This window comes from Primulina huaijiensis, chromosome 5, assembly GCF_012295235.1.
Source record: "Primulina huaijiensis isolate GDHJ02 chromosome 5, ASM1229523v2, whole genome shotgun sequence".
In the NCBI taxonomy this organism is placed as follows: domain Eukaryota; kingdom Viridiplantae; phylum Streptophyta; class Magnoliopsida; order Lamiales; family Gesneriaceae; genus Primulina; species Primulina huaijiensis.
In genome coordinates, this window is record NC_133310.1 from 20,668,534 (window position 1) to 20,692,194 (window position 23,661).

General features: G+C 33.8%; 2 protein-coding genes across 2 annotated transcripts; both read left to right on the plus strand.

Annotated features, from left to right (window-relative positions):
- The first annotated feature begins 3,771 nt into the window (after positions 1-3,771).
- Positions 3,772-13,101, plus strand: LOC140976998 (serine/threonine protein phosphatase 2A regulatory subunit B''beta-like). The gene is made up of 13 exons (XM_073441499.1): positions 3,772-4,259; positions 6,093-6,335; positions 6,427-6,532; positions 6,683-6,782; positions 7,455-7,560; positions 7,662-7,752; positions 8,628-8,769; positions 9,195-9,342; positions 9,472-9,581; positions 10,013-10,169; positions 10,811-10,936; positions 11,042-11,181; positions 12,460-13,101. Exons 1-12 carry the CDS (start codon positions 4,110-4,112, stop codon positions 11,171-11,173), a joined length of 1,611 nt encoding a protein of 536 aa, XP_073297600.1. The 5' UTR covers positions 3,772-4,109; the 3' UTR covers positions 11,174-11,181; positions 12,460-13,101.
- Positions 13,102-13,732: 631 nt separating this feature from the next.
- Positions 13,733-22,861, plus strand: LOC140976999 (probable serine/threonine protein phosphatase 2A regulatory subunit B''delta). Its single transcript, XM_073441500.1, has 13 exons — positions 13,733-14,196; positions 15,160-15,402; positions 15,505-15,610; positions 15,776-15,875; positions 16,691-16,796; positions 16,907-16,997; positions 18,807-18,948; positions 19,591-19,738; positions 19,862-19,971; positions 20,654-20,810; positions 21,448-21,573; positions 21,686-21,835; positions 22,528-22,861. Exons 1-12 carry the CDS (start codon positions 14,050-14,052, stop codon positions 21,824-21,826), a joined length of 1,617 nt encoding a protein of 538 aa, XP_073297601.1. The 5' UTR covers positions 13,733-14,049; the 3' UTR covers positions 21,827-21,835; positions 22,528-22,861.
- The last annotated feature ends 800 nt before the right edge of the window (positions 22,862-23,661 follow it).

A 23,661-nucleotide genomic window follows, 5' to 3' on the forward strand; every position in this document is an offset into this window, starting at 1 on the left:
AAATTATTTTTAAAAAAAACCCAGCCAAGGTCAATGATACCCAGCCTTTAGCTCGGGTGGTCCAATTTTTTTAAAAAAAATTTATATGTAAATTTTGGATTAATACGAAATTAACTCGAATATATCAATTTAAAATATTTAAAAATTCTAGATTTAAAATTTTTTTCGATTATAGTCATATTTCTGGCTTAGTCAACGTTCATACTCATACTTTGCAACAGACAATGCCAAAACATATATAAGAACATGTATAAATTTCACGTGGTCGCCGGGTCCCTTGCAATTTGATAAGCTATCTTGTATTTTCTTTATACGCGCATTCCAAGCGGTGAATAAGGGATTCTCAAGTCAAAATTCAGAGATTCCAACATTTCTCATTAATAAAACATTTATTATCATTCTAAAAAAATACATTTATTATAATTATTATATTAGGACGGCTTTTGACTTCTTCCCCTACAAGGGTGATAATAAATAAAGATATTAAATATATGAAAAATAATGTATGCATTAATTATTCTAGAGGTAATGTATGCATTAATTATTCTAGAGGTATTTTGTGGTGCAATATAGTTTTAGCTCGAATTTTGAAAATTTTAAAAAAATTTGCTCAAATATAGTTCGAATTTATGCTCGAGTTCAAGTCCAGCTTAAAAGATTCGAATATGTTTGCAAACTATTACTCGAAAATAAGTACTCGGAAGACTCGAATTTTATTTATTTAATATATAATTATATTATATTAATAAAATATTAAGACACGCGAATTATCGAACAAAATAATTTAAACTCGAAAAAAAATTCAAACATGTTCGAATTTGGCTCGAATTCGATAAACTCAAATACAAATCAAATATTCTCAAGAGTAGCTCTAAAATCTCATGAATCGGCTATATTCATTTATACACATAAGATAAAGTATAATTTTAAGAATATTTTTTCTAGAAACACAACAAATTCATATGTGAAACCTAACACCTCCTGGTCAAGGTTGACTTCTGAGGGCAGATTTTTCGAACCTTTTGTTGATGTTTTGCAACACATGAAAGTTGTACTTCTGCATAAATTTTCATCCGACTTATATTTAATAATGAAAATAAACAAAACATATATTTTAAAATTTTTATGTATATGTTATACACGTAAATTTTTGTAAGGCAAATCTTTTATTTAGGTTATCAATTATAAATTATTAAATATGAGTATGTTTGACTTATTTCACCCATAAAGAACTGTGATACCGTCTCACAATAAATCTGTTTTATCATATATATATATATATATATATATATATGTATGTATGTATATTATTTGCATTGAACTGCCGGTATAGCATGTTGTAAAGTGTAGAAAAGGGATCCCAAATGTATAAGCTGACCCTTCTTAGTCTTCAGTTTTGTCTTGAACAGGAAATTTAAGGGAAACATTATTAAATTATTATTGTTATAATTAGGACCACTTCGTCTGACTTTACACGAAATAAATAGGTTCAACTTTGATAAGCTATTATATTCCACGTTACGCGCCATATGTAATTTGAGGAAAGTCGTGCATTCTAGAAAGATAGTTCAAGATTATGTATTTACTTTCTCACTTTAGTAATTTTAAAATATTAATTAAAATATATACACACATGTTCTGAGTATGTATCTACACACACAAATATTTTGTAGACCAACATATGAAACTGGGAATATAAATAAAAAACCATAAACTATTCGTCGTGTCAACAAAAGTTATATTTAACTAGCAATAACGATATAACTCAAATATTTGAAACTGTATATCAACCCAAACATTATATTTTTCCTATAAAAAATTATTATACTAAAAAAAAAACTATGCATTAATCCAACATCAATCGTGATCATGTGTGAGATCGATCGATGTTTTTCCCATCATATTTTAATATTACTATTTCATTATGTGATCCAATACTGGTATACCTTGAAGAATGTTAGCACACATTTTTTTCATGCGGCATATAAATGATGACTTTTTTTTTACATCCAATTTGTTTAACAAATGTTTTTTATAATGTAAGTATGTAAATAAAACAACTGCAATTAAAAACGACGAATTGAAAGATCAATGATATATTCAACTTCAAATAAAAAAATTAAGACACACAATAACACCGAACTTTGCAATGTTGACACATGTTAAAATTCAAATAATTATTTAATTCTTGAAAATCACGGTGAAATCTTCTCCAATTTATTTATTAAACGATTTTTAGAGTTAATAAACTTATTTAAATCTAACATTCAGATTATTCATAATTGAATTTAATCATATCTATATTCATTAAATCTTTGTCGAATTTTAATTTTTACCTAAAACACACTAAAACTGAGTATTATTTTCTAGTCAGACGTCTTTGTTACTATATTTATCCAATCATGTTTCGATTATTAATTAATTAACAAACATGTAAAATATGTGATCAGATTGTTAACAAGAAATATTAAGCCAACATCAATCAATAGTTAAAATCAAGAAAAATTATATACTTAAAATAAAACAAACAAAATATTATTTGACTTTATTGTGGTCTTAGTTTGAAAAAATTTATTCCATAAAATCAAAACAAACTAAAAACACAATGTTTGAATCCATAAAAATAAAATATAAGAAAGAACAAGGAAATCTATACTTTAAAGTTATGTTCTCATATTCTATACGTGAAGTCTCCTTTATATTGGACAGTCCTTTTCCAATTTGAATATCTGAATGGCTCAATTTCCAAAAGCCCAAAAACTTCTTTTTCTTCCTTCCTTCCTTGCCTCATGTGAATGGAAAAAAAAATAAAATTCTATTTTTTATTATATTTATTTCTTTGTGATATTTTGATTTCTTTGGAATCTTTCAAAATCATGTTAAAATATAATTTAAAGCTCTCCAGCAATTATTTCCTTAACTATCAAAATTCTTCGACATTATCTCCAAAATTAAGCAATTTTTTTTCACATTTTGGTCAAATCTACAAAATAATACCAAAAAATTAAATTAAATAAGCACGAGATAATGGATAAAAATATCAAATAAATATAAATATGAGAAAATAAAATCCTTAAAATCTCTATAAGATTTATACTTATCACCGCTACATGGTTGATATTACAATTTTCTAGTACTATTCAAGCAACAAATTTCCCCATTCCCCCAAGATATGTACTTTCTATTAATTTTTTCAACAGTCATCATTTCTATTTTATTTATATTGATTATCTATATTTCACTGACTTCAAGCAAATATTATCAAGTCGATGTAGGTTATCCTAACACACCTGATTTCCTTGCTCGATATCGAGGGCAATCATATCATATGTTTGATTATTATGGAGATGGCGCAGATGAAGTTAGTGACCATATTATCGAAAGTTCATCTCAAAAAAATATCAGACAGTGAATAAGATACTAGTGCACCGATGTACGTATGAGCATGTTTGTACAATATTTTTTATTTAATATAATTTATTTCAATTATGAGTAATATCATATTTGTAAAAATTAATGACAAAGTATACTACAATTTGAAATTATAGAATAAAAAACAAAAAAACTCACACCAAGACACTTAATTTATCTCTATTATCAATATTTTTAATAATAGTATAATATTAAATATCATAACATTGTTCAAGCCCATCCTTGTTATGGGGTCGGACAAAACAATCAAGGTCTCCGACTGCTGCAGCCCAACCCAACCCAGCCCAGCCCAGTACACAGTACGCAATAAATTGCACACGTGCGAAGGCCACGAGTTTTCTGCTGCCTCTTTCTGGTTTCATTTTCAGATGTCATACAGTCCATTGCAACCCTACCGATTTCTCACACGAAGACACTCTCTTTGCTCTTCCCAAGGGTTTGCAATTCTTCCACTGCATAATATCTGTCCTTCGATCTCACTTTTAGTTGGTTTTTAGGTGTTTTCATGCATCTTCGTTGTTGCTATACATCTGGAATTCGAGCTCCTCCGATTTGGAATCTGTCGAGATCACATAGGTTTTATGACAGAAATTTGAGATTTTATGTAATTTTTAGCGATTTGAGGTTTTATTTGATGGTCGAAGAAGCATTTGTAGATCTGAGGATTTGAGAGAGTCATGGATGTGTGTTTTAATGGCGATACCGCCAGTCTCGATCCTGAACTCTTGCAGATTCACGAGGTGTCTCCCTCGGCCGTTAAAGCTAACCCCCGCGTTGCCGAGGAGCTGTTTGATCAGTGGCTTTCGCTCCCTGAAACCAACTCCTTGGTAGTTATTTTCGTTTGTCTTTTTCACTTTATGTTAGATATTATTTTTAGTTTGTCCGGTAGATTAGGTTTATTTACCTCGAGTAAGGAGTGTTGCAAGTTAATGATGTTGTTTCATGGACGACATTGACTGACATCAAGTGTTAGGATTGCTAAAGAGTTGTGGATTAGCTGATTAGACTGTGGCCTGGTATTGCATGTAGAATTCGAATGGTGTATCTATCATTAGGTATTTGTTTTGTAAAGCTGAATACGGATTTCTAGAAAGAGCACACTTGTTGAAAACTCTTGCCAATTTCATTTCTTGAATTTTTTAACCAAATGCAGTAGTCTATTAGCATGGAGAACACGAGTGACAATTATCCTATGTTTAGTTTACTGCATTTAATCTTAAATGTCCTTTACTTTTGTGCTGGTAGAAGATACTTGGTATGGTTACTGTTATAACTTGTCCAAAAAAGATTTCATTTAAAAAGTTAGTTTGATCGATTACCATGCTTCGGTTATTAATCTGGCGTTATTTAGTATAAATGAGTTTGTGGCTGTCAATGGAGACCCATAAACCCGTGAAATCCGTCCAATAATATCCAGGCTGCATTTTTCTTTATCCGGGTAATAGCCAGGGCTAGGCCATTTGATAATAAGTTTAAAAAATAGATTATTGTTTTTATAGTTTCTTTATAACTTGTTTTTATTGTTTTGTATACTTGCAAAACACGGCAACTAATTTATTATTATTATTTTTTCAATTTTTATCATATTTTCTATCAGTTTTTGATTAGAACATAATGAAGATAAATATTAAAAATAAACCAGACTAGCCAAAGCCTGACTTAGTACAGACTAAATTTTAGGTGGATGGGTTATTTTTTATTTCAATTGACTCAATAGTAGTTGCGCATGCTAAATTAGCTCGTGGTCCTTCTTGTCTGTTTACACCCCTACATGGATTTAGGTGTTTCTAGGTTAGTGCTATCCTGTTTCCTTTCTTCTTTAGAATTTGCCCATATCTTTATCACTGAGAGTCTGGAGGGGGTTTCATTTTCTTTGTCCTCGAGCATCCAAGCAATGTTCTAAAAGGTACCTTCTATGCGGTGGGCGGTCACCCACCACCCTGAATTTTACTAAGGCGATGTCTCTGGACATGGCCACAAAAATCAACTGCCCAGGCGCTTAGGCGGGTTGAAATCTGCCTAGGTGGATTAACATACATATATATTTTTTAAAACTGGATTCAAAAATAAAAAATTAAACAACGTTTGTAAAGCAACTATGATACGATGATGGATTGTTGATGATGAAGATGTTGAGACAAATATTGAAACTGTAAAAGAACTTCACGAAAAAGAATTTGTACCAGATGAAGAAGAGGAATACGCTATGGATTTTGAGTTTGAATCCAATACGGAGAGAGTTTTGAAAAAAATATAGAAATGAACAAGAAGAAGAATTAGGGATAAATACAAAAAAAATTGCTTAGTCCTTGCCTAGCGCTTTATAGAACACTGATTTTTAAGTTTGTAAACAAATCAGATTAGTCTCGTGTGCTAAATTAGCTCGTGGTCCTCCCCATCTATTTACACCCCTACATGGATTTAGCCATTTAGGTGTTTCTAGATTAGTGCTATCCTGTTTCTTTTTTGTCTTTAGCATTTGCCCATATCTTTATCACTGAAATCTGGAGTGGGTATCATTTTCTTTGCCCTTGAGCATTTTAAGCTTGTAAACAAAGCATTTGTTTTTTCAGTGCAGCATCTTCAGAATTTTTGTTTCAGCCACTTTGTTACTGAAACAGAACTATGGATATTCACAAAGATCCTACGATGAATTACAGGTGAAGTCTTTGCTAAATAATGCCAAAGCAGGTGGTCCTTTGAATGTGTCTGGAACGTCATTTATCGGGAATGCTTCAGCAACCAATTCATTGCCCTCAATGTTTCCTGCTGGTAGTGCACCACCGCTTTCGCCAAGAAGTTCATCAGGTTCCCCTAGAATCATGAAACATAAGGCAGGCCCGTCTGCTTTGGGATCTCCCCTGAAATTAGTGAATGAACCTGTGAAAGAGCTTATACCTCAGGTTGCATTAGTATTGTTGAAATTAATGCTGCTGCTTTTGTTTGTATCTCTGATAATATATATTGATTACTTGGTTATTGCAACATGTTTAGTTCTATTTTCAAAATGGCCGTCCACCGCCAAACGAATTGAAAGAACGATGCTTATTTAGAGTCAATCAGTTTTTCTATGGTCACATGAATGGACTCCAAATCAATGGTTAGTCAATAACGATATAAGAATTTTCAGTTTTATTTGTTGCTATTTTGTCAACTAATGCATTTGGAACTTATGCCAGCATCATATGGAAAGAACATACATTTAAAAGCCATGGTATGTTTCTATGTTTATTTTTTCATTGGTTTTCAGAATTCAAACTGGTAACAAAGGAAATTTGCAAGCTCCCATCGTTCTTATCCACTTCTCTTTTTAGAAAGATTGATGTTGACTGTACTGGGATAGTGACCAGGTAATTGCTGTGTTACTATCGTTAACTTTTGCCCACACCTCATGCAAACTAGTATATTAGCGTGTGCGTTAAGTAGTGAATATAATATAAATTTATGTATTTCAATTCATATTTTTAGTTTTTACAATCTAAATTAAATTGGAAAAAATTATTATTTAAAAACATATATATAATTGAAAGAAGTTAAACGAAAGTATAAATTATGGATTTTTTAAAATAATTTTTAAAATATTTATTAATATTTACTTCTTTAGAATAGGACAGGAAGTTTAAAATAATGAAGGTTTTTTAGGTAAAGCAAAAAGAGCTTCACCATCCATACCAAAATTAGTTTTTTTAAGAGTCTCTCCCTTGATAAATAGTAATAGATATTGAATGAATTGTTACTTTCTTTACATGAATGCGGGTAAAGGAGATAGAATAATCAACTAAATCTAGAAGACACTCTATACCAAGTGTTTGTCATATCATACACATTTATCGGATGAGAATGTGATCAGTACATATATAAGTGTGGTCGCCAATATGAAAGCGAACTTCAGCAATATTGTAATGGATCAGTTAGGGACTTATTTATGATCAGCTTGTATATATTTCCTTGGTTCGTGTTTTTGGCCAGTCCTGTTTTGATGCAACATACACTCTTTACTCCATTTAATGATATGTTAACAGGGATGCATTTGTAAATTTTTGGATCAATGGGAACATTCTGACAAAAGATATAGGAACACAAATATATACAGTTTTGAAGCAGCCTGATCTCAAATATTTGGTGCAGGTTACAGGCAACCATCCATGACCTTTTAATAAATGATGGAAGTTGAGTTTAGGGATTGTCACGATTATCTCTCTCCTTGTGCTGTCTATGTTTTATTGTAGGATGATTTCAAACCCATGCTTCGAGAACTTCTGGCAACTCATCCAGGGCTGAAGTTCTTGCAAAGTACACCTGAATTTCAAGAAAGATATGGTATGTCCAAAATGGTCTTTTTTCCTTGCAAACTTCCATGGTTTGCTTTAATTTAATTTGCTTGATGATTAGATGTATGCTTGCTGCTTAAATATGCTGTTACCACGGCAACCTGAAGCACTGCCTTTCACAATGTTAATAACTCTGTCTCTTAATTTTTGCTGTTGAATAATGAAACACAAGAACCGTTATTTATATGATTGTTGTCTATTCTTACCGAAAACATCTCTATGTTTCCTAATTAGAAAGTGGAGTATTTTGTGGCAAGATTCAAGAAATTTCCGTAGACCTTCTTTTTGACCTCATGTTAACATTCTTTGGTTCTGTTGTATGTCTCTTTGTCTCTCACTTCTTCTGTAATTGGTAAACTTATTAACAATCTCTTTATCTTTATCAAATGTGAAATATACTTCAAGAAGTGACTATTGGAGTCTTAAAAACTTCATCCATGACCATGAAGCCACTTCACACTTAATGGTAGGCCAACTAAAAGTGGCTAGATACGAAGTATTTTTTTACGCCATCTTACTTTTTTTTTCCACATGCCTTTCTCCTCTTTCTTTTTCCCAACAGATATCACTGTTATGTTTTGAAAAATAAACTGCTGATTTTCCTTGGTCTTAAGGTTTTGTTATTGCGTTATTCAGACTACAACCTGTTAGTCAGATGACGAAAGACCATAAGAAAATTTTCTCCCCTTACCTTTAGGTAGTCAATGTACACGTTACCCTATACTTTCTATAACCATAAAAAGCCGTTTCAATATTGATTCTGTGTGATCTGCTGGTTTCTGTTGGAGTTAGTTCATTTACTTGTTTGACTGTTGAGGAACCAGCTTTCAGTTTTTGAGTTAACAGTTCAATTGCTGTGTCCAGCCGAAACTGTAATATACAGAATATTTTTCTACGTGAATAGATCGGGTAATGGGCATCTTACCCTCAGGGAGCTAAAACTATCAAACTTAATCGCTGCTATGCAGTATGCAGATGAAGAAGAGGATATCAACAAAGTCTTACGGTAAACACAAGGTTTTTTTTTTCTTTTTGCTTGGAGGAGATTTTGTATTCGTACAGTCAACGTCATCAAGTTTTTGTGTTTCTGGTTGTTCATGAGATGCCTTGTGTGATGAGAGTCTTAAAACAATCTCACATGATCATGTCCTCGCTTTAATACTCTCTTTATTGGTTGGTGACTATTACTATTCTTTTTCTTGATATCCAAATGTCTTTTATTCACTTAAAAGTAAAAATTTGACTTCTACCAAATAACATCCAAAGTGTGTACCTTTTAACTACATATTTAAACCGTGTCTCAGTTTAACATGGTACTTGCTTAAATTGAAAGAGATTTGAGTAGCAGATAATTTATGTTCAAGAGTCCAATTTCAATTCACATTTTTGTTCATCTTCTAATCTCCATTCTTCGCCATCTTCCCATTGCAGGTATTTTTCTTACGAGCATTTCTATGTTATGTACTGCAAGTTTTGGGAGCTGGACACGGACCATGATTTTCTGATTGACAAAGAGAACCTCATTAGATATGGTAACCATGCACTTACCTACAGGATTGTTGATAGAGTATTTTCTCAGGTTTGATTTTTGTATTCGCCGTTTTCTTGTCGAACCACAGTGTTTCTTTAATTGATGAAAGTCATATATTATTATTTGAACTTTTCTCTTATCTCTCTATGTAATTTATGTTTGAATTTTTTGCTAAAGGTTCCCAGAAAGTTCACAAGTAAGGTTGAAGGAAAGATGGGATATGAAGATTTTGTCTACTTCATACTATCGGAGGAGGATAAATCATCTGAGCCTAGTATTGAATATTGGTAAGTGTGATGTTATTGTCAACAAGTGGACACTTGTGATCTTGACTTTATGGGTTTATTTTTTCCCTCTCTAGTGTTTTGCGAAATTTCCCTCGGAGAAAAAACTAAAATTTCAATGCTCTTTGAAATGCATGGAGTGGGAGATAAAGCTTAGATGAATTTAGGATTGTTATCAATTTCTTACTCTGGTCTCTTTCGAGGTACTGCAAATCTAGTTTTCATTTTTTTCCCAAATTCTTATTATTTACCATCTAACCAAGCCAAGAGAGTTAGATTGTGCTGCTTTAGCATGCAGTTCATTGCATCTATTTCTTTTCACCACTATTTTGGTCAGTAGTACCCCACCTGATTCTTAAATGGAATCTCAAGAAGACAGATGGGTTATCTGTTGAATCTATGGTTTTCATTTGAAACACAATTTCTTTTATCAGGTTCAAATGCATAGATATAGATGGAAATGGAGTTATTACGAGGAATGAAATGCAATTCTTTTATGAAGAGCAGTTGCATAGAATGGAGTGCATGGCCCAGGAACCTGTACTTTTCGAGGATATCTTATGCCAGATAGTTGACATGATCCATCCAGAGGTGAATCTGCTTAAGTGATTATTTCATGCCCATCTTTCTTTTCCCTGCGTGTGCTTTTAGTGATCAAAAGAGAGGTAGAAAGCAAAATGCCTATTATTTATCTTCCCTTGAGTAAATTTCCCCCCTTCAAGCTTTTGTTGTATTTCAGCTCGTGTCTTTCAGTTGTTTTGTCATTGAAGACCATAGAATCCTTGTGCTTATTGCCACTTCATGTATGATTTTGTTGTCTCCCTCTGCTATTATAGCCTGCTGCTTTAATGACGTCATTTTGCAAACTTGAGTCTTATCCGATTAAATAAAAAACTATTAATTAGTTGTTTACTCCCAAAAAACACCTATAAAGAAGCAGCACACAGATTAGACCACAATAGGATAGTGTCTGCTTGACGCACTTACTAATTTTGAAAGTCACGAGATTTTTAAGAGAACCGAACCATCCGGTATCTGTTAAATTACCATAGTTGAACTAGACTCTGTACCGAACCAGGCAGTATCTGTTTAAATTGCTATAGTTGAACAAGACTTTGTTGGTGCACTTTTATATCAAATGTCTTAGTTGATGGTTTGAGTTTATGCATCCTTCTATTATGCTTAATTAAATTATTACATCGTTGTGTGACTTACAAATTATATTATTGCAGGATGAGAGATGTTTTACGCAACACGATTTAAAAGGAAACAAACTCTCAGCGAGTGTTTTTAATATCCTTTTTAATCTCAATAAGCTCATGGCTTTCGAGACTCGCGATCCTTTTCTCATTCGCCAGGTAAGTCGGTGCAAATTTGTTCTTTAAAGTGTTCTGGGATTTTGGATGTGCTTATCAGAGTTTCTTGGCCTACTCTGTTTTGAGCAATTTCAGTTTTATGAACAGGAGCGTGAAAATCCAAATTTGACCGAGTGGGATCGCTTTGCACATAGAGAATATATTAGGCTTTCAATGGAGGAAGATGCAGAAGATGGAAGTGCAGATGTTTGGGATGAATCACTCGAGGCTCCTTTTTGACTTGTGAGGTTAGATTCCTACTGGAGTTGAGATGTATATCCATTTCAACACATTAATTCCATTCCATTGCTGAATGATTTATGTGCATTTGGAGACCTTTATATCTGATGATCCACTTTGATTTTCCAACCAGTTATCGTACTGCACTTTTAATTGTCATTTAATGTAGGTACATGAAAAGATAGTCCGAGTCATGAAGTTTGATGGATGAGCAATTACATGAGAATGAATTGAATTTGAAATGTGATCAATAGATACAGTATTGGGTAGATAATGAGTTGAAATGAGATTACTGATAGATGTGTATGGTTAAGGTGGAGCTAACATCAGTTATTTGCATTTTGGAGGAAATGGGGTGAAATATAGATCGATGACTCAAAATATGAGAGAGCACCTTAAATCCACTTGGCCCATAGTCATTTTGGAGATTGATTTAGATTTTCATTTGAGGCAGAAAGAAGCGCTGGAGATCTATGTAGCCAACACCAAGAGTTGTATGGTGATGGATGATGGCCATGCTTATTCTGTTTACCCCAAAAAAGAATGCTTTACCAGCTGATATATCCTTCCATTATCAGCCATTGAAACATGAATATTGAAACAAATCATGACTCGTGTAGGATGGTAGATGTACTTGACTACAAGACTAGCACCTCCTAGTGCCTTCCCCTCAGCCGCGTTCAGATGATAGCTCTTTCACTTCCCCAGTGGCTTTCTCCAACATAATAAAAAATGTATCATCGATGAACGCATATAAGACCAGCACCTCCTTTCCCTGAGCCTCATTCTAAGAGGATAGCTTGTTTACTTACCTGCTGTCATGTCTCCGACATAATGAAAAATTTGATACAGTACGAAGCTCGACTATAACAAAAAACTCAATAATGAGATTATTTTATGGTGGGAGTCTTGTTTTTGTTGGGAAATATTTAATATTTTGACAAGAAGTTTTGAAAAAGCAAATGTTATTAGAAAGGAGTAGAATTGGTGATGTGGAAAATTGAGCTCATTGTTTTACTTCTCAATCCCATTGATGTGTTGGGTTGATTTGTTCACATTCGCAAAACTTTGCTTACTGGTCCAGTTATGGATGGGATGCTCATGACAATATTTTGACTGTGTTAAAACTTAAACCTCTAAAGACAGTAGTTTTCACTGCCTGTCTTGTATTTTAATCATATGTCTTGTTTTAGTTTGAAATGAAACTTGTCTTCACCTGTTTGCGTTGACAAGATGACGCCTGCATACTTCTATTTTTATTTGACTTCACTTGGTCCTTTGTGCAGATGTATATAGTGAATTCCTTGTATCCATCCGGATGGCTATGTAGCAGTATTTTGTGGGACAATCATCCAAACGGGATACATCTCTTCGTTCTGTCCCACTGATAATATGTTCGAGGATTGTATGGAAAATTTTGAGCAAGCTATAATATTGTTAATTCGATTCCATGATCATTTGAGAAGGTTGATGAGAGCACACCATTTGCTGACTTGCAAGTTATCGGCCAAAGATAAAATGTTAGCTTTTAATTTTCTTTCCTTCTCCCTAGATATAGGAAAATGATACTGTTATTTATTTCTGTAAAGCCAATGCTTAGTTCTTTGTAAAGCCAATGCTTAGTTCTTTTCTGGTGCTTCTGAAAATGCTCTGTATTTGTGCTTGTCGCCTTTTTCGAGTCGCCTGAATGCTAACCTGTAGTTGTCATGGAATTGTGTTGGTTTCTTGGTCCAATAACTGGCGGATTAGTTGTTTGAACTTCATATAAACAGTAGTTTGTATGTAAATATGTTTAGAAGAGGGGTTTTGCTTTTGTAGGATTTAGATTTTGGGTTTGAGTCACATTAGTTGTATTTTGTGAAGCCAAAGGTAGGTTTCTTTCGAGCGGTGAATTGACATGTTACGGAATAAAATGTTACTTGGTTGAAGCAACATTTTTATGGTCAGAGGCGGCATGTACATTGATCGATTTTGCTTGAATTTGTGAGAAAACGGCTGTATACTCGTTCTCAATTTCTATCTGTATGCATATATCAAGTCTTCAACTTTTATTTTAGGATATAAAATCTTCAACTTTTAAGACTGTTTATAGTTTTTTGAACATGCGTTCGACATTTAACTCAGTTCCACCAACAAGAATAGAAAAACAGTAAGGGTTTCGCAAAATTTTGATGTTATACGTTTTCTGTACGTCGCTGCCAAAATTGGTGAATAATTCTGTGTAATGATAGATTTAAGTTATTAAATAAAGATCTATTGTTGTATCCAGTGATTCATAGTAACTCGTTAGGTTACAAAAATATATATATATATTTTTTTGATTTTTTTATTACCATATTTATCTTGTCCAAAAATATTTGTTGGAGCTACATTTCAGGTATTATGTTTATGGCTAAACTTTTAACTAGAATTTTACGAAGGTGTAATCAAATAAACGTGTGAAAGTTATCCTAATTGTAATAATATTATTTTAATGTAGTTTAAAAATAAAACTGATAAAAATTTCAAAATGGTATTAAATAAATATTATTTTTAAAAAAATATATTTTCTTTTCACATTATTGGTCTGGTTTACTTTCAACGGATCTGAGTTTCCCAACAAATAAACGCCTTTTTACAGTGCTCTCAAGGGTTTGCGATCGATCTACGTGCTCTCCGATCTGACTTTCAATCGAAGTCCAGGGTTTGTGCGGAGATTCGTAGCTATTGCACATTTGGAACCCGTCTCCGATTTGGAATCTACGAAGATTCGTGAATTGTTTAACTCGGAGAAACGAAAATCGAAATCCGTCATTTTGAGTAATTTAAGGTTCTTTTTGATGTTTCAGAGCGCGTTCGTAGATTTTAGGATTTGTAAGTTGAGGTTCTGAAAAGATATGGATGCTGTCAATGACGATATTGCGAGCCTCGATGCCGAACTTCTGCAGCTTCCCGAGGTGTCTTCTTTGGCTATAAAAGCTAACATTTGCGTCGTCGAGAATCTGTTTGATCAGTGGCTTTCGCTTCCTGAAGCCAATTCTTTGGTATTTTTCTCTTGAACTTGTTGGACATTTAGTCTGTTGGTGATTGATGATAATTCATGATCGTACAATGATTTTTGCTGTACTGGAAGTTTTTTTTCTTATATGTTTTATGCCACTCATTTTTGTCATTTGGTAGGTTATATTTGGTTAATGTACTTTAACCGATTTGCGTGAAATGGTCGACGGTATGGTTTCATTGATGTAATTGTCATTTGTTAAACGAGGTACTGAAAGGAAAAGAATGGGGAAAACGTTCTTTTCTCAACTCTGTGCATGAAATCTGGTTCGACAAGAACCGAGATGAAACAATGATATTAATAACCATAGAATTTTGTATCATTTGAGTTCAACTCAAGACAGAGCGCTCTTGAACCTGATGAAGTTTTCAAAGTTTGACATGGGTTGGCCAGTTTTGACCCTTACTTTGGAAAAAAAGGGGCCTTAGCTAAAAAAAATAGAATTAAAGTCACAAAGCGAGTTCCAGTGTTCAAATCCTTTCTTCGGAATCTGTCTTGTTGCTTGTTTGTAGCCCGTTTATGTTATTATCATCGTTGTAGAAAGGCAGGGATGTAAAGGCGCAATTCCTTTCTAACCGGAGCTGGATCCAGATTGTCCTATGCTCGTTAGTTTTAATCATAAAGAACTTAAGAGCTCAAACTCTTTGGTCGAGTTTATAGTTGTGCTTGTACTTTTATTTGTTAACGGAGCTATTGACATTTGGCGTAAGTTGTTGCTTAAATATCCAACTGGGGTTTCACATATCTGCATATATATATTTGCCATTTCTATATTTATCTTAATTTGATTTTATTCACCTTAAGAAAATTTCTAGTTATTTGCAAAAATTAATCACTAGTAACCTAATACTTGGATCATGATTCAAGATACCGCTGGATCATGATCTCGCTTTATAGCAGAAAGAGGAATTTTTATTATTCTCAAAGATCCCACTATGAATTACAGGTAAAGTCTTTGCTAAATAATGCCAAGGGAGGTGGTCCATTTAATGTATCTGGTACGTCATCTAGCACAAATATTGGAGCAAATAATGCATTGCCTTCTATGTTTCCTGCTGGGAGTACACCTCCACTTTCACCTAGAAGCTCATCGGGTTCACCTCGAATCATGAAACATAGGCCAGGGCCATCTGCATTTGGCTCTCCCCTGAAATTAGTGAATGAGCCTGTAAAAGAGCTTATACCTCAGGTGAATTTGTTTGAGCTTGAAATGTTTGTGGAAAGCGTTAAAATTTTATTTACATCACTGGTTTTGTTGATAAGCGGCATTTGTATTGTACAACTTTTGCAGTTTTATTTTCTGAATGGCCGCCCAGCACCAAATGAGTTGAAAGAGCGATGCTTGTTTAGAGTGAATCATTTTTTTTATGGTCACATGGATGGACTCCAAATGAATGGTGTGCTTCACGAAATATTTGCATTTTATGTTCTTAGAAATTCAAGTTTAATATTTATTGTGGTTATTTATAACATTTGGGGTTTATGATTTGATCACGATGAATACAAACGTCATCTATTAGTCTGTGATATGGTTCTGCACATATAATGTCGTATATTATCAGATTTTAAACTGGTGACGAAGGAGATTTGCAAGCTCCCATCATTCTTCTCTACCGTTCTCTTCAGAAAGATTGATAATGATTGCACTGGAATAGTGACCAGGTAATTTGGTGTTGTTATGGTTGCGATTGCATTGTTCTGTTGATCTTTCCACATTTTTAACATTTCCTATGCCAAGCCATTCACTCATGCTTGCAAATTGTTGAGAAGAAATTGGCTTAACCAAACAGAAAACAAAAAAATTTAGCTACTCTTAAGTCTTAACTCTTAATCAGTCACATTTATTGAATTTATTGTGCCAGAAGAAAGTGAGCCTCATTAATGTAATTCATCTGTTGTTATATGGTGTTATAGTGTCTATTATTCCAACGTTGATCTCAGTGTTACCTTTCACTTGGATGGGCTTACTGAGTGTTCATCAACACGTGTTATTATTTTCGCTTTGATGTTTCATCTTTTTTGCTCTCCTTGTGTGTATCCAATGAAAGATTCATCATGTGAAAGTTTAATATGCAGTTTACTGATGCTAGTCCCACAAAAATCTGCCTGCCCTGGGGAAATATTCCTTCCCCATGTTATTCAACCAGAGCCTTTAATTTAAGTGATTTCGAAAAAGCTTAATTTGAGCTCTTGGTTTAGCTGTTTCTGGGGTAATCACTTTTATTTAATTGCATTTCTCAACATCTTACTGAACCAAAGTAACTCAAGTGCAAATGGATAGCTTGGTAATTGTTTTACAGACCTAGACTTACTCTGACAGTCGATCTCTAATTCAACTGAACTTATTATTTTTAGGTTAGCATCCACAATTTTTTGAATAAGTTACAGTTAGTTAGCGGTTGGCTTTTACTCCTTGACTCGTGTATTTGACCAATCTTGTCACACGTACATGCTTACACCATTTAACTTGCGAGCAGGGATGCCTTTGTTGATTATTGGATCAATGGACACCTGCTCACAAGTGATGCTGGAACACAAATATTCACAATCTTGAAGCAGCCTGATCTGAAATATTTAACTCAGGTTACGTCATGGCTGATAGTGATTTTCTTTTAACATATTAAGCAAGACGAGGTGTTGCAAGTGTTACTTATCTTCATGCATTTGTCTGGAATATCATCATTTGACTGTAGGACGATTTCAAACCAGTGCTTCGCGAACTTCTGGCAACTCATCCGGGGTTGGAATTCTTGCAGAGTACCCCTGAATTTCAGGAAAGATACGGTATGCTCTCAATGACGTTTCCCAAATTCTTTTTTGTTTGATTTATTTCGACTTATGTTTGGATCTGAATATGGTTTAATTTGATTGTTATTTTCTGCTACTTTTTATTCTTCAATATTCATTATACTGTATCTAATTGCTGCTGCCATTGTCACCGCCAGGCTTTCACAGTTACCTGAAAGATGTCTTTCAGATTATTACCTGCCTGGACGTGGTTGTACTAATTAATAAATGGTTTCCTTGCAACGCGTTTGAGATGTGGTTTCAAATGCTGGTTCATCTATGTTGCTTGTTCAATTTGTGTCCAGACTGATGTATTCGCACTTCATGTGATATCTTCACTTTTTATCCTTTTGTTCTATTTAGCATAGGCAACTTGTGGTAGCTTAAAGCGACTTGTAGTTTTGTTTGTTCCACAAACTTCTGATTTCAATTATTATTTTCTTCTGTATTTTCCAATTTGGTTTCATGTTCACTAAACTCAATTTCTTTCACCTGAGCCCAGTCTTGTATTTTTCTTTTTGTAAATTTGAATTTCAGGAATGCACAAGTGGAGAAATATTCAAAAGTATTACTAAAATTTAGTTGAGATTCTAAAACTTGGATTATAAGAATAGCCACACGTTAATTTGTGTTGTTATCTTGTTACACTCACATTAACTTGTTCTATATTTGCAAAGGCCAAAAAGTGGTGTTTTGTGAATTTACTTTTACCAGTAGAATCCTAGATTACTCACTAGTGGGATCAGCATGAAAAATAATAATCTACTTCCAACGACATCGATACAGTAATAAAGATTGTATTGCAAGAGATTATCATCGATTTTTAGTGAGGGTGGTCATAGATGCTTTACCACACCCCTTAGCATTGAATGAAATGTACCCTACTACTATATCATGATTTTCTTCAGTGCCTCTTTACCCTCTTTGACACAATTTCTGTTATATTACTCATGATTCCGTGTTGAAATTGTATTCTGCACATCATGTATCAATACCTGTTTTTGAAAGATCGCAGAATAAGATTTTCAGCTGGTAACTCTTAAAAGAAGCAAAGGAAGAACAGAAAACTTCAACTGATAGGATGTTCTGAGTTTGGAAAATTGGAGTGCCCTGCATATATGTGAGGCTGACAGTCCATGTAGAGTTTCAGTATGTTTTGATTTCCATAAGATATAAGATCGATAAACCCACTGAGTATTCACAATTTTCATTGTTGTGTCATCTATGGATATGCCTTAAGTATTCAAGAGTGTCCTACATAATGTAAGGCTGACATTCCATGTAGAGGTGATCTCATTTTGTTTTTTGTCCCTCTCTTTGTAACACATAAGATAAGATTTATAATCCCACTGAGAATTCACAATTTTAATTACTGTGTCATCCATGAATATGCTTTAATTAAATAGTTATCAGAGTATTGAAGGCTTGAACCGTTGCCATGAAGTAACTTAATCCTAAATGATTAACTAACTTGCAGATGCTAGGTTCGAAGTTTTATGTCTTGATGTGCCTAAAATAAATTATTTTACACTTTTTCCTTTGTCTTTTGCCTAAGAGATTTGGTGAAGACATGTTTGGTGGTATCAATATACTGTTTATCTTCCTTGATCTTCAGGTTATGTTTTATGTATTTGTCCCTATGTATCTTAGGGTATATGTATAATATTTCTTGTAGACCTATAGATAGTCAATGATGTTGTTTCCCGATACTGACTCCGTTGACTTAGTGATTTCCAGTTGATACTCTTTTACATGAAAATCATGTTCTGTGGTTGAGTTGACAGTTCATTTCTTTCCTATGTCCAGCCGAAACAGTGATATACCGAATATTTTACTACGTGAATAGATCGGGTAATGGCCATCTTACCCTCAGGGAGCTTAGGCGTTCAAACTTAATTGCTGCAATGCAACATGCCGACGAGGAAGAGGATATCAACAAAGTCTTGCGGTAAGCAAAGTAGTTGGTTATTGTAATATTTCTTTGCATTTTATTTTTTGTGTTTCTGGTTCTGCATGATATTCATGATGTATTGGGATTCTTGGACTAGGGAAACCATAGATTTAATCCATATCTTCTAGGATTCCCACCTGATGTTGCCTCATTTCTTGCTTTCATTGAGTTGCCAAAAATGATTCTGAAAAATATTGCTCCCTCTTTCTCTATTGACTGCTTGCATTTACTTTTTGAACACTTCCATACATTATTCGAAATGAAGGCAGGAGCGAGAGAATGGGTGCTGATCATTCCGAACAGAGGGAATGGAGTAAGGCTCTACTTATCTATCTGTGAGGAGCTCTGGATTAAATTTTCAAAAGTATTCTTACTTAGCAACTATATGTGGTTTGCTTGCTCGCATTTTACATATTAAAATGAAAGTATCCTTTTTCCCAACTCTAATCATGTCAATTTAAAAGTCACATTCTCAAATTGGGATATAGGAAGTAGTAGTACATGTTATTAATGTAAGAGTGTGCATATCCTAGTGATATTATTTTGCACATTTCTTCTATTTATCCTATGCCAAATGCACGTACCTGCTTTTTCCTCATGATTCGTCTTTTTCCTTCGTCGTTTCCTATTTTGCTTCAGGTACTTCTCCTATGAGCATTTTTATGTTATATATTGCAAGTTCTGGGAGCTTGACACGGACCATGATTTCCTGATTGACAAAGAGAACCTTATTAGATATGGTAACCACGCACTTACCTACAGGATTGTTGATAGAATATTTTCCCAGGTTAGTGTTCTTTGTGTGCCTTATTCTATACCATCCACACTTTCTGATTAATTGAAGAAAGATTTCTTGTACCAGAACACTTCTCTAATCTTTCTAAGTATTAAATATTTGGAATTTTCTTAGGTACCCAGAAAGTTCACGAGCAAGGTTGAAGGAAAGATGGGATATGAAGATTTTGTTTACTTCATATTGTCAGAGGAGGATAAATCATCTGAGCCCAGTCTTGAGTATTGGTAAGTGTGGTTTTACTAATCAACTGAAACAATGGGTCGACTTTGGTATTTCAGCCTTATAGGCCATTCATTCTGAGTTTTACGTAATTTCTGTGTTGTAAATGAAGTTCTCAATTTGGTGCTTGATATTCATGGTGTGGGAGCTAAAATTGTACCTGAGATTTATGATTCTTAATTGTTTGTATTCCCATCTCATAAGTGGAGGAAAAAGGTGTGTAATCAGGAAATTGTGAGGTTGAGTTTTTTCAGAACACTAGATGGGTTGAACAGCGTCGACTTCCATTAGCGGCTTAGAAAAAGTCATAATGCTGCTGGTCATACCTTTGCTGATCGATCACTTGATGGAAGAATATGGCTTCACGGAGAAAGCGTTTGAGTATTGGTTCTATCTTATACTCTTCTTTTATAGGAGCTGAAAAGTATGCGAATGACTTATTTTTCATTTTGGACTTTTGTATTTGACATTATTTTATTTTCTAAAATGCAACTTATGTTTAACGTAGCCTAGAGAGTTATATTATGCTCCTTTGCCACACACTTCATTACATTCATCTCTTTTCATAATTATTTTGGTTGATGTTGCACATTAGCTCTGAAATAAATCTTCTGAAGTTTGATTGTTTGTCTGTTAAACCCATAACTGCTGGCATTTTTAACAATCCTGCTAGTGATCCTATATCAGGTTCAAATGCATAGATTTAGATGGAAATGGAGTTGTTACAAGAAATGAAATGCAATTTTTTTATGAAGAGCAGCTGCACAGAATGGAGTGCATGGCCCAAGAGCCTGTGCTATTTGAGGATATTTTATGTCAGATAGTTGACATGATTAATCCAGAGGTGAATTTCCCTTGGAAATCTTATTCCTTTTTTTTTTGAGTTTTATACATCTCTTTTACATGTACTTCATGTTTATAAAATAGTTCTGAGCAGTATGACCCCCTTTTCCTTTCTCTGAACAACATTTTTCTGTTATGCACTGTTGCGATGCTAATTTTCATGCTCCTACCTTTTGCTTCGCCATAGACTATACCCCCTGGTATTTTTGTGTACTTTTTTGTTTGGCCGTGTTGTTTCTCTCTCAAATTGTACGCAACCTTGTGTTTGCAGGTTTTCGCTGTGTAACCCAGAGATCGTTCTTGACTTAGATTTATTTTCTGATAAATATTTTACCTTCCAGAAATGTCCTAAAAGGAAACAGAAGATGAAATAGACTGCTATGAACTAAGTATTATGCTGGAACTTTTGGCTTGTATTGACCCAGTCATTTAAAGCACCAATGTAAAAACTTGTGAGATTGTTTATAGCACTGAATCATTCAGTATCTTGTGAACCATTGTGGTTAGACAAATTGATAGCATCAACATTCTTTTGAATTAGCTATTAGGTCATTAAGAACATGTCATAATTCTTATGTTGAGCTGTTGATATCTACCCATTATGACATTTTCATGACGTACAAATTACTTCCATGCAGGATGAGGGCTATTTTACGTTAAATGACTTAAAAGGAGCTAAACTCTCTGGCAGTGTTTTCAATATACTTTTTAACCTCAATAAATTCATGGCATTTGAGACTCGAGATCCTTTTCTAATACGGCAGGTAAAATTAATACAAGATTTTTTCTTAGTTGATGTTTAATAAAATGCAAAGTGGATGTGCTTCGTAGGATTGCTCCCCTCACTCTTTTTTTTCTCCTTTATTTGATGAACAGGAGCGTGAGAATCCAAATTTGTCCGAGTGGGACCGCTTTGCACACAGAGAATATATTAGGCTCTCGATGGAGGAAGATGCAGAAGATGCCTCTAATGGAAGTGCAGACATCTGGGATGATTCGCTTGAGGCTCCATTTTGAGTCTGTTTGGTGAGATCTCCGCTGGTGTTCGATATAGTTTTTCCTTTTCACAAGTTATCAACTGATCAATTATTCATGCTTTATACCATATACTGTATTACCTCCTTCCCCCCCTGGCATTCTCTGCTAGCAAAATCAGAATAGGTAATCAAGATGTGACTCATTTAGGATATGCACTAGATAATTTATGCACCACCAAGAGTGGCATCTTCAAGCCCCTTTCTCCATTGATGTGCTATGATATCATAGCTCCTATGTTATCACCTTTGGCCTCTTTCTGAGCCTAATGACATTATGATTGTTGCAATGTCCAATTTGAGATAATTTGATGTTATGTTGCGACTCTTTAGACCAGTAGAATTGAGAAGTGAAATTTCTTGGGAAATAACAGAGTTGAACAATGGAGCAAAAGGATTTTTCTGTTTTTCTTCTTATCAAAGATTGTTCAGTGTTTGGGTCAAATCTTATTTTCTTTGGCATGGGACATAACTTAGGAGAAGGAATTAACTATGGCTACATGCAACATTTTGACGCTGTAGAAATGCTATATTTGACCGGCCTGACTTTTTTATTCATTGTTGAGATGTTGGGTGTTTGTGGCTTCAAATTTAATTTATGATGCTAAACAAGAAATTTATTGAACATGTTTAACGTTTATAACTCTTTCATCCTGCTGATAAATTTCTCCATTGATGTGATCAGGGGTCTCTCTTGAATTTTGTATTTGTGAGACAATCCATCAAATAGCGATCTGCTTTCCGCTCAGTCCCACCAATGGTACCATTTGAATACTGTATTGGAAATTTTGAGCTTGGCCTGCTCATCAAGCTAAGATTCGATTCTCCATGCTTGGACGTCTTGGAAAGGCTCTGGTGGTATCTCTTTAATTGTTGATTGGCAACTAAACAGTCAACTCCCAACGGATTCTTGAATCACAAAAGTGTCCATTTTTCTTTACATAGAGGTAGGATTATACGACTATTAAATTACTTCTTTTTGAGCCAATTCTTGGCTCTTTTCCTAAAACTTTTTTTTTTAATTTTATTTTTTATTTATGTGCGATGTTTTATTTACCGTCTGTGCATGTTTTTGGTTGTGACCTTTCAACTATTTGAATCATCCGACGTATCAGGTTCTGGATTTTATATTCCAAGTCAGATGTAAAGATGTTCGAGCAGGTTTCTTTTTAGCATGGGGGTACTGATACTTTTATTTTACACTTGTATTTCAACACATAATTCGTAAATGTAGACGAAATATAGACGTGTTTCATAATTTAAGTTTCACATCCCAAAAGTGCATCAAGTTGCCGAGTACCTTAGTTGATCCAATGTATATTATTTACTTCAACAACATAGATAACTAGCATTTCGGATTGGAGGTGGATTTTGTACACTCTTACTATTATTATTCTGTTATCGAATATAGTTTGATTTGCTGGTTTGGGGGAAAAAGTTGGTTGATAATAGATAATGTTTGAAATGATGATATACTCTAAAACACATTGGTGATTTGTTTATCTAAAAAAGAGCATATATTTAACGAGTAAATCTATTGTGAGACGGTCTCACGAATCTTTATCTATGACACGGGTCAATTCTACCGATATTTACAATAAAAAGTAATATTCTTATCATAGAAAGTAATATTTTTTCATGGATGAATCAAATAAGAGATATACCTCACAAAATACGATATGTAATATCGGCTGGCACAAGTTTTTTCCATATTTAATTTAGTATATAAATATAGTATGGTAACAGATGCAAAATGAAATAATATGTTTTTTTGAGTCAAATCTCGTCTAGATCTTAGTGACATTTTTAACATAATTA

Coding starts and splice junctions, on each gene's coding strand:
- LOC140976998 (XM_073441499.1), top strand. CDS start 4,110: ATGGATGTGTGTTTTAATGGCGATACCGCCAGTCTCGATCCTGAACTC. Junction 4,260..6,092: donor TCCCTGAAACCAACTCCTTG/GTAGTTATTTTC, acceptor GATGAATTACAG/GTGAAGTCTTTGCTAAATAA. Junction 9,343..9,471: donor TTGATAGAGTATTTTCTCAG/GTTTGATTTTTG, acceptor TTTTTGCTAAAG/GTTCCCAGAAAGTTCACAAG.
- LOC140976999 (XM_073441500.1), top strand. CDS start 14,050: ATGGATGCTGTCAATGACGATATTGCGAGCCTCGATGCCGAACTTCTG. Junction 15,611..15,775: donor GGATGGACTCCAAATGAATG/GTGTGCTTCACG, acceptor GTATATTATCAG/ATTTTAAACTGGTGACGAAG. Junction 16,998..18,806: donor TGAATTTCAGGAAAGATACG/GTATGCTCTCAA, acceptor TCCTATGTCCAG/CCGAAACAGTGATATACCGA.